The sequence below is a fragment of the Mustela erminea genome, chromosome 18, assembly GCF_009829155.1.
Source record: "Mustela erminea isolate mMusErm1 chromosome 18, mMusErm1.Pri, whole genome shotgun sequence".
Taxonomy (NCBI): domain Eukaryota; kingdom Metazoa; phylum Chordata; class Mammalia; order Carnivora; family Mustelidae; genus Mustela; species Mustela erminea.
The window spans coordinates 10,774,811-10,789,047 of NC_045631.1; the positions used below are offsets into that span (position 1 = coordinate 10,774,811).

The window sequence follows — 14,237 nt, forward strand, 5'->3', positions numbered from 1 at the left end:
AGGAAGAGCTCCTGCCCAAACTGGGTCAGGACGGTTTGATGATAAAAGTGCCTTTTTATAGTTCGTGTTCGAGCAGGTGCCTCCCTCGGGAGCATAAAGTAGGTGAGACACCTACTCAGAGGCCGATTTCACAAACAGGGGCTGGGGGATCTTGGGGCCAGTGGGGCGCGCTTCTGCCATCACACACAAAGTGCTACAGACTGGGGGGCTGACAGCACACACATTTTTTTTTTTTAAGGTGCTGAGGTTTTTTTTTTTTTTTTTTTTAAGATTTTATTTATTTCTTTGACAGAGATCACAAGTAGGCAGAGAGGCAGGTGGAGAGAGAGGAAGGGAAGCAGGCTTCCTGCGGCCTCGGGGCGTGGGCTCTGGAGACTCTGGAGCACGTCCGTCCTTCCTGAGGTGCTGGGTTTGCCTTTGGTTAAGTCACTGCCTTGCTCTGAGTTTCAATTCTCTCTGTAAAAGGTGGTAAGTTTCTCTGTGTGCTCATCAGTGTCAGTTGGGAGAGGAAGCCCCCGTAGGTATTTCAAGCAGAAGGAATTTACTACAGAGCATTGTTGACAGAGGTGTTGGGAGGACAGGAGAGGCAAGGGGACAATAAGGACACCCACCCGATTCCCACTTGCTGGAGCAAGAGCTGAGCACCACACCCCTGGGGGTGTCTGCTGTCACCACTGCTATCACCACTGCGTCCTGCAGTGCTACAGTACCCTGGCCTGGGATGGCTCCTCCCTCCTTCCCGTCTCCAGGACACCTGCCATGCCTCCTGTAGGGCCTGTCACCTGCCGGGGCGTCTGGGAAGTGTGCTTTGCAGGCTTCCAGTCCTGGCTGCAGGGAAGAGTCTAAAAAGGCACGTGTGGGATGGAATGAGCAGACGGCACTGACATGCCTTCGGCGCGCAGCTCCTGCGAGGAGGAGCGACGAGTGTGCATCCAGCGTATTCGGCCAGCTCAGACCCCTCCCCACTCCTCGGGTCGTCTCTCGTGGGCTGGGTCGTTTGCTTCTCTCCCCGTCCTACTGCAATCATACGGCACAGAGTTCGTAAATCTTTACACAGTACACCAGGGCGGCCAGTGCTATCGTGTTGTGCAGTCTCTTTCTGTGCAAGTCGTCCTTCCGGACCAGCACCGCCGGGGTGGAGGAAGTGAGTGTGTGCAAGGGCAGACGGGACAGTTTGTAGGCGTCGTACTCCACCTGGTACTTGCAGCAGGGGTCAAACCGCCAGGAGATGCTGTGGAGGGTGCAGCAGGCCAGGCTGAGCACGCCGGCGGGCAGCGAGATGTAGTGGGAGTAATCCAAGGGCAGGGCCAGCGGGGTGAAGAGATAGGCGGTGCCCACCAGCACGGTGGTCTTGTGCAGGCAGTTGCCCACGGTGATCCAGCGGGCCGTCTCGTCGAAAAGATATCAAAATGCAAATCATACACCTGAGAGTTTTCTTCCCTTCAATCCTTTCTCTCATCTTCAATATCCAGTTTTTCAACATGTCTTTAAGATTCTGCCACATTAAACCTCTTTCCCATTCATCCACTCCTTCTCTCAACCATCACTATTCTGGCTGGGCTGGCATCATGCCTTGTCTGTACTATTGGAATAACCTCTTCACTCTTCTCCCGGCTTCCACCCTTGGACACTCTCTCCTTCAATATCTTTCATTCACACTGTGGCATTCTAAGATGAAAATCTGATCATCATTCTCCCTAAAGTCTTCACAGATTCTTATTGCTCTTAAGGAAAAGGCAAAATTCCTCTCAAAGGAACTGCACAAAAGGTGCTTCAAGACCTGACCCTTGCTGACTTCCACAGCTTCACTTGGCCCCATAGTGACACTCACATTCACCTCTCCAGAAATGCTGGGCTTGAAAGGCACAATTTCTTGCCACCAGTCTTTTCTACTTGCTGTTCCTCCTGCCTAGCATCTTCCTCTCTCTGCTCCCTCCTCACCTGGTCTGTTCCTACTTACCCTTCATCCATATTACATGTCATTTACTCAGCTGTATCTCTCCTGGCCCCCTTCCCCAGACCAATAAGAACCTGCTACTATGTTTTCCAGGCATCCCATACTTGTCCCTCAAGCACTGAATGCCCAGGAGATTGCTTACAGCTGCTCTCCCTATTGGATGGTAAACATGCAGGAGAGGCCACGTCTGCCTTCATGACTGCAGAAATGTCAGCACCTGGCACAGTGCCTCGATATAGCACTGTGTTATGTTCCATAAATATCCATTGGCTGTGCTTCAGGCTGAGACATGCATTCTTTCAAATTTACAGACAGCAAACTCCTATTATGTTAAAATACCCGATCCTATCGAATCCTCTCAGAACAAGTACTCATTAGCTTCGACCATTTAGCACTAAATTTGTCACTATGTTACAGATTTATTAATGTAATACTGTACCCATGGAAAGTGTTGGGGTACCTCAGATAAGACTACTCTTTTCATGACTACAGATGATACAGATAATAGAGACATATTATCAGATTTATAGATATTTAAATATAGATATAGATAAAAATATAATCTCCCATTGGTTCTGTTTCTCTGGAGAACCCTAATACTCCTCAATGTGTCTAAAAGGTGACGAAGCAGAGAACTATCAAGAGATGTGGGAGGGTCCTTCATTAAAGACCGAACTGAATCCACCTGCTTAGACTACACCCTGCTGGTGCTGTTTGATCCACCCACATTAGCAATTTTTACACATGGACATTACATACTGGCATTATAGTGGGAACAAACATCTAAGGGAAATCATACAGCTGGTTTTTCATAATTTTGCTTCCTAATAAATGAGTGGGATCCATCTCTTGTGTTGAGGGTGTGATGAGGAATCATTAACCAGAGACAACACTTGCAGATGCTCCCACTAATTATGTAATGACCCTTTCATCTTTCACCCATGGTCAGTAGTTCTCAGCCTGGACTGCCCATAAGAATCACCTAGCACAGTGTTTCTAGAATTAAATACCCATTCAGATCACCCAGGCATTCTGCTAACATGCTGATTCTGATTCAGGAGGCTGGTCCTATATTTTGTTTTAGATTTTTTTTTTTTATTTGACACAGAGAGAGAGAACACAAGCATGAGGAGCGACAGGCAGAGGGAGAGGGAGAAGCAGACTTGCCGCCAAGCAGAAAGCCTGATGCAGGGCTCAAAGTGGGGATAGATCCCTGGACCCTGGGATTGTGACCTTGCTGAAGGCAGACACTTAGGTGTCCTATAGTTCTACATTTTAAATTAGCGCCCAGTGACTGCAGTGCTGTGGTCCAGGGACTACGCAGTACATGGTAAATATATATGAGGCTTTTAAAAATGAAGATTACTGGGTGCCCTCAGATAAATATAATCACAATATTAGAGGAGGCCTGTGCAAAAAATGTTAAAGTTACCAGGTGATTCTAAAATAAAACAAGGGCTAGGACTACTACATTAAAGCCTACCACAAGACATGAACAGACATTTCTCCAAAGAAGACATGCAAATGGCCAAAGACACATGAAAAAATACTCAACATCACTTGTCATCAGGGAAATACAAATCAAAACCACAATGAGATAACACCTTGCACCATTCAGAATGGCTAAAATTAGTTAGACAGTAAGCAATGAATGTTGATTTGAATGTGGAGAAAGGGGAACCCTCTTACACTGTTGGTGGGAATGCAAGCTGGTACAGCCACTCTGGAAAACAGTATGGAAGTTCCTCAAGAAGTTACAAATAGAAATACTCTATGACCCACAAATGCAGTACTAGGTATTTACCCCAAAGATACAGATATAATGAAACGAAGGGGCACCTCTACCCTAATGTTCATACTAACAATGTCCACAATAGTCAAACTATGGAAGGAGCTGGGGTTTCCTTTGGCTGCTGAACAGATAATGAAGGTATCTATATCTATATCATCTATATCTATATCTATATATAATGGAATATTACTCAGCCATAAGAAATGATGAATATTTACCATTTACATCTATGTGGATGGAACTGTACTAAGTGAAATAAGACAATTGGAGAAAGACAATTATAAGTTTCACTCATATGTGGACTATAAGAAACAGTGCAGAATATCATAAGGGAAGGGAGGGAAAACTGAATGGGAAGAAATTAGAGAAGGGGACAAACCATGAAAATTCTTAACTATGGGAAACAAACTGAGGGTTGCTGAAGGGGAGGTGGGTAGGGGAATTGGGGTAACTGGGTGATGGGCATTAAGGGGGACACATGATGTGATGAGCACTGTGTGTTATACACAACTGATGAATTGTGGAACACTACATCTGAGACTAATGTTGTTTTGGCTAATTGAATTAAAAAAATAATAAAACCTGCCACAAGAGCTGTCATTACATCGGAATTATACAGTCTTGTAAGAATACATGGCACAGTAATATTTACAAATGTTATTATTGACAACAAAAATGTAACTGGTAAACATTAATTAAAATATTTCTAGGATGTAGGGAAGTCTTAGAAGGCAGGGAGGTGAAGAAGAGGAATGTTATCATACCTGAAGAACCATCCTGCAGAACATCACAAGACCATTGCAAGACCCTTGAATTGGAAGGACCCTAAGTGTCCAGCTCATTCACCCTCTGCCCAACTTACCCAGTGTGTCTGAGGGTGACTCCAGCACAGTAACTTAAGGTCCTGTTTCCCTTTATTAACTAAGACATGTGAAGTGACAGCTTCTGTAGTCATCACCTGTATCTGCAACATCCTTTCTCACATCTCCTATTCTATACATCCCTGGGCCTAAGAGACTCTGGATCCCAAAGGAGTCTAGATCTTAAAAGAATTCATTAAAGACACAGCAATTCAGGATTCTTAGCACAAATGCTCTGAGTCCTGGAGCAGTGACTGATTACATCACTGATCATAAATGACTATGCTTTGGGGGAATGTGGGGAAGGAGAGAAGTTCATAATATGGATGCTTAATCACTCCCTGTTTAGGGAATGGACAGTAGTCCTGTGGGGCTGGAGCTGACATTTTGGAAGGTGAGGGAGGATGCTTAGAGAAGCCATAGAAAGGGGCAGGGTCCAGGCTATGAATATTCTAAAATATTTTACAGTGTAAAAGGTTTTATCTTGTGGGCAAGAAGAAGTCATCAGTGGTCTTTGAACAAAGTACCATGAAAGACACGTATTTTGGAAAGATTCCCAGGGTGGCATAATCTCTCACTACAACCCAGTTTCTCATGAACATGCTCAAGGGAGAGATAAACCTGTAGCTAATAAAGATTAGATCTCTATGACCCAATCATATGCAGATGCATAGAAAGTACTGGAATAAAAGACAGCTATCCCAGATTATTTTCAATTCTTCTTCACGCAGAGATAGAAAATGAAACTCAGATTTGAAACTCACTGAGGTACTTCCACACCATTACCTCTCTTGGAAAACCTTTATAGAACTCAGTGACCACCATCATTTCTACTTCTTCCCAAGTGTCAGATTACCCATTTTTCAGTTGTTCCTTAATTGATCAGTTGTACTGTAATTGATCACAAGGCTATAGTTGACATTTATAACTCCTTCTTTCACTACACATTCTATGTTCTCATTGGCCATCATCTCAGCTGTATGGGGCTCTTCCCATAGTATAATGAGAACCTTTATTCCTAGGGAATATGCACCCTTTTTGGTCCTGTCTTTATTAGGTTATTAGACTTTCCATTAAGATTTATTATTAAGTAGATAAAGTAATAAGTGGCACCCAAGTGTTCCCCAGGATTTCAGACATGGTCCTATCTGTCCCAATTGTATAGAGCAACCTAGACTCCCCTTGGTAATCAATATCACCACCTCAGGAAGAATGGCAACCCTGCTCTTTATATATCCGTTCACATAAGAACAGCAAAATGTCCAGGTGGAAGTTCATTGAATTGAACTTCCAATTCAGTGAAAACATCGCTATATGAAACCATCCCCTGATAGTCATAAGAATTATGTGGGACACTTCTCGTGCTCTATATTCATTCTTCAGTTTCATCTCTTGTTTTAGCCACAGCTACAGTAACTGCACTGACTTCAACTAGCACCTGAATTCTGCTGCACATGCTCCTTGTTTCCTGGCTGGGACTTCTCTAATGCTACAAAACAGGATGTTGGGGGGGGGGGCGGAAGGGCTTTCTTAATACCCATACAAATATTGAGGTGTATGATCCACTTTGTGTGAATTGTAGGGAGTGTGAGGTATTGATTATTATTATTATTATTATTCACATGGAAATAAAGTTTTTCCAACAGCTGATTGAAAATATCATTTTCCACAAATTGTCTTTGCATCTTTGTCAATAATCAGGTGGGCAGTACTTTAGTGGATCTATTTCTGGACTCTATATACTATTCTATGCTCTTGTACCGATCCATATTTCTATATTTTCTCCAATACCACACTTTTCTGACTGTTTTAATTAACAGTAAGTCTGGAAATGAGGTAGTATGAGCCCTTTAACTTTGTTTTCTTTTCCAAAATCAGTTTCTTTTTTTTTTTTAGTTTCTTTGCTTTACATATAAATTTTATAATCAGATGGTCACTTTGTACCAAAGAAGTCCTGAGGAATTTTGATTGAAATGGTGTTCAATCTCTAGATCAGTTTTGGTAGAGTTGACATCTTAACAATGTTGAGTCTTTCATCCATGCATGATTTATATCTATCCATGTTGTTCTTTGATTTTTGTAATCAGTGTTTGCAGTTTTCAAGATGTGGATCATGCATATATTGTGTAAGATTTATACATAAGTATTAAGTGGTTTGATGCTAGTGTAAATAGTTACTTATTTATCTATCTATTTATTTAAGAGAGCGTATGAACAGGGGGAGGGGTAGGGGGACAGGGAGAGAGAGGGAACCTCCAGCAGACCCCCTGCAGAGCTTGGAGTTGACAGGGGGCTCCATCTCATGATCCTGAGATTAAGACCTGAACCAAAATCAAGAATTGGATGTTTAACTGACTGGGCCACTTGGGAGTCCCTAAAATAGTACTCTAAAGAGTTTTTCCACTTTACATATGTTTATTGTCAGTTGATATAAATTTCATTTTAACATATTAGCATTATTTTATATTTACACACAGAAATAAACTTCTTAATACATTAACTTTATATCCTATGGTAATACTAAATTCACTACTTCTGAAATGATTTTATGTTCTTTGGGATTTTCTAAATAGACCATCCAGTTGTCTATGAACAGAGATGGTTTAATACTTTCCATTCTATATAACTTTTATTTTCCTTGTCATTTCTCGCTGCTTAGGATTTCAAATATAAAGTTGCATAACAGTGGTAGGATCAAACATTTTTACTTTGTCTCTGAACTTAGGGAGAAAGCATTCAATCTCTCACCATTTAGTATGATATTACCTAAAACTTATTTTCATCACCTTTTTATTTAAATCCCAGTTGGTTAACATACAGTGTAATTTTAGTTTCAGGTGTACAATTTAGTGATTCACCATTTACATACATGCACCATCTACAGACATACAGTGTTCATGGCAATGAATGCTCTCCTTAATACCCAATCTAACCCATTCTCCCTGCTTCTCCCATTTGTCCACCGCCCCTTCAGTAACCATCAGCTTGTTCTCTATAGTTAAGAGTGTTTTTCCTGGCTTGCCTCTTTTTTCTCCCTCTGTGTTCATTGGTTTTGTTTCTTAAATTACACATATGAGTGAAATGATACGGTATTTGTCTTTGACTGACTTATTTTGCTTAGCACAATACTCTCTAGCTTCATCCACGTCATTACAAATGGCAAGAGTTCACTCTTTTTTTAATGGTTGAACAATATTCCTTTGTAGATATATGTCACATCTTCTTTATCTACTCCATGGACATTTGGGTTCTTTCTGTGATATGGCTATTGTTGTTAATACTGCTGTAAACATCAGGGTGTACTGGGGTGCCTGGGTGGCTCAGTGGGTTAAGCCTCTGCCTTCAGCTCAGGTCATAATCCCAGGGTCCTGGGATGGAGCCCCTCATCAGGTTCTCTGCTCAGTGGGGAGCCTGCTTCCCCGCCCACCATCTCTCTCTGCCTGCCTCTCTGCCTACTTGTGATCTCTGTCAAATAAATAAATAAAATTTTAAAAAAAATCGAGGTGCATGTATCCTTTGAATCAGTAATTTTTATATCCTTTTGGTAAATACCTAGTTGTGAAATTACTAGAATTATTTAAAATTAGGGTAGTTTTTTTTTTTGTTTTGTTTTGTTTTTTGAGAAATCTCCATACTGTTTTCCAGAGTGGCTACACCAGTTTGCATTCCCACCAACACAGCACCAATTTGCATTCCCATTTCTCCACATCTTCATCAACAATTGTTTTTTCCTGGGTTGTTCATTTTAGCTATTTTGACTGGCATGAGGTAATATCTCTGTAGTTTTGATTTGCATTTCCTTGATGATGAGTGATGTGGAGATTTTTCACGTGTCTATTGGCCATCTGTATATCTTCTTTGGAAAAATGTCTATTCATGTCTTCTGCCCATATTTTTGGTGTTGAGTTTTACAAGTTCTTTATAGACTTTGGATACTAACCCTTTATTGGATGTGTCACTTTAAAATGTCTTTTCCCATTATTTAGTTTGCCTTTCAGTTTTGTTCATTGTTTTCTTTGCTGTGCAGAAGCTTTTTATTTTGATGAAGTCCTGGTAGTTCATTTTGCCTCAGGAGACATATCTAGTAAGAAGTTATTACAGCTAATGTGAAAGAGGTTACTGCCTGTATTATCCGCTAGGATTTTGTTGGTTTCCTGCCTCACATTTAGGTCTTTCATCCATTTTGAATTTATAGTTGTGTATGGTTTAAGAAAATGGTTAAGTTTCATTCTTCTTCATCTTGCTGTCCAGTTTTCTGAACACCATTTCAGGAAAAGATTGTCTTTTTCATATTGGATAGTCCTTCCTGCTTTGTCAAAGACTAGTTGACCATGTTGTATGGGTACCTTTGGGGGCTTTCTATTCTGTTCCACTCATCTGTGTGTCTATTTCTGTGCCAGTACCATACTGTCTTGATCACTACAGTTCTGTAAGAGAACTTGAAGTCCAGAATTGTGATGACTCCAGCTTTGCATTTCTTTTTCAAGATTGCTTTGTCTATTTGGGGTCTTTTGTAGTTCCATACAAATTTTGGGATGGTTTCTTCTAGCTCTGTAAAAAAAATGTTGGTATTTTTTAAATTCAAAATCAATTAATTAACATACAGTTACTATTAGTTTCAGAGGTAGAGTTTAATGAGTGATTCAACAGTTGTTCATTACATTAAGTGCCCTCCTTAAGGCCCATCAACACCCAGTTACCCCATCCCCCCACACACCTCCATTCCAGCAACTCTAACTTGTTACTTGTAATTAAGAGTCTCTTATGGTTTGTCTCCCTTTCTGATTCTGGCTTGTTTTAATTTTCCCTCCCTTCCCCTATATTCATCTGTTTTGTTTCTAAATTCTACATATAAGTGAGATCATATAATACATATGATATATATTTCTCTTCCTCTGATGATCAAGTTCCATCCACATCATGGAAAATGGTAAGATTTCATTTTTTAAAAGATTTTATTTATTCACTTGACAGAGAGAGAGGAGTGAGAGAGAGAGAGTACAATCCAGGGGGACAGTAGAAGGAAGGGGAGAAGCAGGCTCCCCACCCATCAATTCAAGACTTGATCCCAGGACCCTGAGATCATGACCTGAGCTGAACCAGATGTTCAACCAACTGAACCAACCAGGAGCCCCAAGATTTCTTTTTTTTTTTTTTCATGCAAGGTTGTTTTTATTAAGCTTTATGTTTAGGTTACAGTGAAGTACTTCAGGCATTACTTCCTTTGACAAGCAGACACGACATTCTTGGCGACATCTCAACAAACTCCAGTGACTTCACAACTACTGGGAACAGAACAGAGCTATTCTGCAGTTCAAAGGTGTGTTAAGGACTTTATGGGGTCATTAGAGAAAGAAGCTACGTGACAACTGGTCCTCTTCTAGAACATGATTATCCTGGACAAGTAGCTACAAAGAGAAGTGCATGGCCATTACAGAGTTTGGAGAGCTCTTACATCAGATCCGTCCTTTTTTTTTACAGATAGGACTTGGGGGGGGGGTCACATATCAGAAGAGACACGATTCTTTCAGAATAAGCTACATGTCAAGTTTTCTATGTGTAGTTTTAATGCTAATATGATTAGCTGATGTTTAAGAAAAATCAAGAACAGAACAGTTTTGTATTTAAAACCCACTACAATATATTAGTGACTGTAGGAGATGCTTAGTCATTGAGGATGCTTCGCTCCGTTCTTGTGCTTTCTTTATGAGTTCTTCTGAGAAATTTTCATTGTGACAGTCTTGACCTCTGTGTATTCGTGGAGACCATATTCTCCCAGTTCTCTTCCGTTTCCGGACATCTTGAATCCACCGAAGGGACACTGGGCAGATACCACGCTATAGCAATTCACCCACACTGTCCCAGCCTGCAGAGCAGAGGAGACTGTGATGGCTTTATCAATATCTTTGGTAAAGATTCCTGCTGATAAGCCATAAAAAGTGTTATTTGCTCTCTTGATTACATCATCTAAAGATTTGAACTTCATGATTTGCTGCACTGGTCCAAATATCTCCTCTTTGGCAATGAGCATCTCGTCTGTAACGTTAGAGAAGACGGTGGGCTGGATGAAGTAGCCTTTGTTCCCCCACGGGCCCCCACCGCACTCCAGTTTGGCCCCTTCCTTCTTCCCACTCTCAATGAGGTCAAGTATTTTTTCATACTGTTCCTTATCGATCTGAGGGCCTTGGCTGACTCCTGGGGTCAGAGGATTTCCAAGGAGGTACTTTTTAGCCCATTCAACGCTCCGTCGAACGAACTCATTGTAAATCGATTCTTCCACAAAAAGCCTGGATGCGGCTATGCAGCATTGCCCTTGGTGGTAGAACAAGCCGTGGTGTGCAAATTCGACGGCATTGTCCAGGTCAGCGTCGGCAAACACAATGCAGGGGCTCTTCCCCCCCAGCTCCAGGGTCACTCTCTTCAGATTGCTTTTCCCGGCGGCTTCTTTGATCATCTTGCCAACCTCCGTGGATCCTGTGAAGGCCACTTTGTCTATATCCATGTGGGAGGAAATGGCCGCCCCAGCAGTAGGCCCGTAGCCAGGGACAATGTTCACCACTCCAGGAGGGAAACCTGCCTCTTGGATTAAAGACGCCACGTGAAGAGCAGTGAGAGGAGTTTGTTCTGCAGGTTTTACAACCACCGTATTTCCACAGCTAAGGGCAGGCCCTATCTTCCAAATGAGCATGACCAGCGGGAAATTCCAAGGAATGATTTGGCCACATACACCAATAGGCTCGTGTCTTGTGTAAGTGAAAAAGTTTCCATCGATAGGTATCGTGCGGCCTTGGATCTTGTCAGCCCATCCTGCACAGTAGCGCAAGGTTGTGATGCAACTACCCAAATCCATCAGATAGGAACTGGAGAAGAGTTTTCCACCATTCATTGATTCCATGGTTGCCAGGAGAAGCCGATCTCTTTCAATTAAGTCAGCCAACTGTAGATGAGCCGCCCCCTCTTCGAAGCATTCAGTGTACGCCATGGAGAGCCGATCTGAAAAGCCTTTCTTGCAGCCTTCACTGCTTTGTCAATATCCTCCTTATCTCCTTCTTCTACTTCACAGAGTTTCTCCTCGGTTGCAGGATTAAAGACAGGAAATTTCTTGCCACTCACTGAATTATGCCACTCATTGTTTATGAAAATCTTCGTATATTTATATGTCAAATTGGTGAGTGGGACAGGTAAGTCTGGCATGCCTGAGGACAACATTTCTGGTTCAGCTCCATGATGAAATGATGTGTCCAGGGCCACACAGCAAAGTTTGGCAGAGCTGTCATTTCTAGTTGTATGGTTTTCCTTTCGGTAATTTTTCTCAGTGACCTTTTGTGACATAGTCTCTGATGTTTTTCCAGGAAAGTCTCTGGGAGGAGTGGCGTGTGAGCACATGGCAGGAATCTGCTGGGTTTGGAGACTCCAAACGGGTCCATGTGCCGGAGAGAGAAACATTTGGTCACAGGCCTGGTGCACTCTGAGTGTGGCCAGAGACAGGGAGACAGGAGGGATTCACTGTTTTCCTCCGAGGGTGCACTGAGGAGTGGGACCCTGAGCTCTGGGCTCCTCTGGGCCGGGGACTTGGGAGGCCGCCATTTTCATTCTGCCCCCAAGATTTCATTTTTGATGGCTGAATAATATTCCTGTGTGTGTGTGTGTGTGTGTGTGTGTGTGTGTGTGTCCATTCAGCTGTCAATGGACTTCTGGGCTCTTTCTGTATTTTGTATACTTTGAACATTACTGTTATAAACATTGGGGTATCGGTGCCCCTTTGAATCACTATGCTTGCATCCTTTGGATAAATACCTAGTAGTGCAATTACTGGGTTATAGGACAGGTGCATTTTCAACATTTTGAGGAACCTTCATAGTGTTATTCAGAGTTGCTGTACCAGTTTGCATTCCCACCAAAAGTGTAGGTGGGTTCCCCTTTCTCCTCATCCTATCCAACATCTGTCATTTCCTGACTTGTTAATTTCAGTCACTCTGACTGGTATAAGATGGTAGCTCATGGTGGTTTTACCAACATTTTTTACAGTCCACGATGTCCAGTGATGTTTGGCATTATTCATGTTTCTGTTGGCCATTTGGATGTGTTCTTTGGGGAAATATCTGTTCATGTCTTCTGCTCATTTCCTGATTGGATTGTTTCTTTTTGGGTGTTGAGTTTGATAAGTTCTTTATAGATTTTGGATTCTAGCCCTTTATCTGATAAGGCATTTAGAAATATCAGCTTCCATTCTGCTATTTGTCTTTTGGTTTTGTTAACTGTTTCCTTTGCTATGCAAAAGCTTTTATCTAGATGAAATCCCAATAGTTTATTTTTACCTTTGTTTCCCTTGCCTTTGGAGATGTGTTTAGAAAGAAGTTGGTCACAGAGGTTGCTGCCTGTGTTCTTGTTTAGGACTTTGATATATTCCTGTCTCACAATTAGGCCTGTCATCCATTTTGAGTTTATTTTTGTGCATGGTGTAAGAAAGTGGTCTAGTCTCTCTGCATGTGGCTGTGCAATTTTCCCAACACCATTTGTTGAAGAAACTGTCTTTTTCCCACTGGATAATCTTTTCTGCTTTGTCAGAGATTAGTTGTCCATGGAGTTGAGGGTCCATTTCAGAGTTGTTTATTCTGTTCCATTGATCTATGTGCCAATACCATACTATCCTGATGATTACATTTGGTAATATAGCTTGAAGTCCAGAACTGTGATACCAACAGTTTTGGTTTTCTTCTTCAACATTACTTTGACTTTTTGGGGTCTTTTTTGGTTCTATTCATGTTTTAATTTGTTCCAGCTCTGTGAAAAATGTTAATAGTATTTTGATAGGGATTGCCTTGAATGTATAGATTGCTTTGGGTACCATAGACTGTTTAACAGTGCTTGTTATTCCAATCTATGAGCATGAAATGTTTTTCCAATTCTTTGTGTATTCCTCAATTCCTTTCATAAGTGTTCTATAGTTTTCAGCGTACAGATCCTTAACCTCTTTCATTAGGTTTATTCCTAGGTATCTTGTGTTTTTTGGTGAAACTGTAAATGGAATCTTGATTTCTCTTTCTTCTGTCTCATTGTTAGTGTATAGAAATGCAACAGACTTCTGTGCATTGATTTTCTATCCTGCCACATTGCTGAATTCTTGTATGAGTTCCAGCAATTTTGGGGTGGGGTCTTTTGGGTTTTCCACATAAAGTATAATGTTGTCTGCAAAGAGCAAGAGTTTGCCTTCTTCTTTGCCAATTTGGATGCCTTTTATGTCTTTTTGTTGTCTGACTGTTGATGCTAGGACTTCTGATACTATGTTGAACAACAATGGTGAGAGTGGATATCTGTAATGTTCCTGGTCTTAAGGGAAAAGCTCTCAGTTTTTCTCCATTGAGAATGATATTTGCTGTGGGTTTTTTGGTATATGGCTTTTATGATATTGAGGTATATTCCCTCTATCCCTATACTGCAGAGAGTTTTAATCAAGAAAGGATACTGTATTTTGTCAGCTGCTTTTTCTACCCCTATTGAGAGGATCATATGATTCTTGTCCTTTCTTCTATTAATTTGGTGTGTCATATTGATTGACTTGTGGATTTGAACCACTCTTGCAGCCCAGGAATAAATATCACTTTGTTGTCATGAACAATCCCTTCAA

The 14,237-nt window shown here is 41.6% G+C and overlaps 2 protein-coding genes across 2 annotated transcripts; both read right to left on the reverse strand.

Annotated features, from left to right (window-relative positions):
• Positions 1-974: 974 nt before the first annotated feature.
• LOC116577933 (transmembrane protein 11, mitochondrial-like) lies at positions 975-1,398 on the reverse strand (the record flags this gene model as incomplete). Its single annotated transcript, XM_032321721.1, has 1 exon — positions 975-1,398. A coding segment is annotated over one exon (375 nt), but the record flags the coding sequence as incomplete, so codon positions are not given.
• An 8,354-nt stretch (positions 1,399-9,752) lies between these two features.
• LOC116577330 (retinal dehydrogenase 1-like) lies at positions 9,753-11,956 on the reverse strand. Its single transcript, XM_032320368.1, is given in 2 exon segments — positions 9,753-11,548; positions 11,551-11,956. Coding segments are annotated over 2 exon segments (1,626 nt in total). The 5' UTR covers positions 11,942-11,956; the 3' UTR covers positions 9,753-10,313.
• Positions 11,957-14,237: the final 2,281 nt, after the last annotated feature.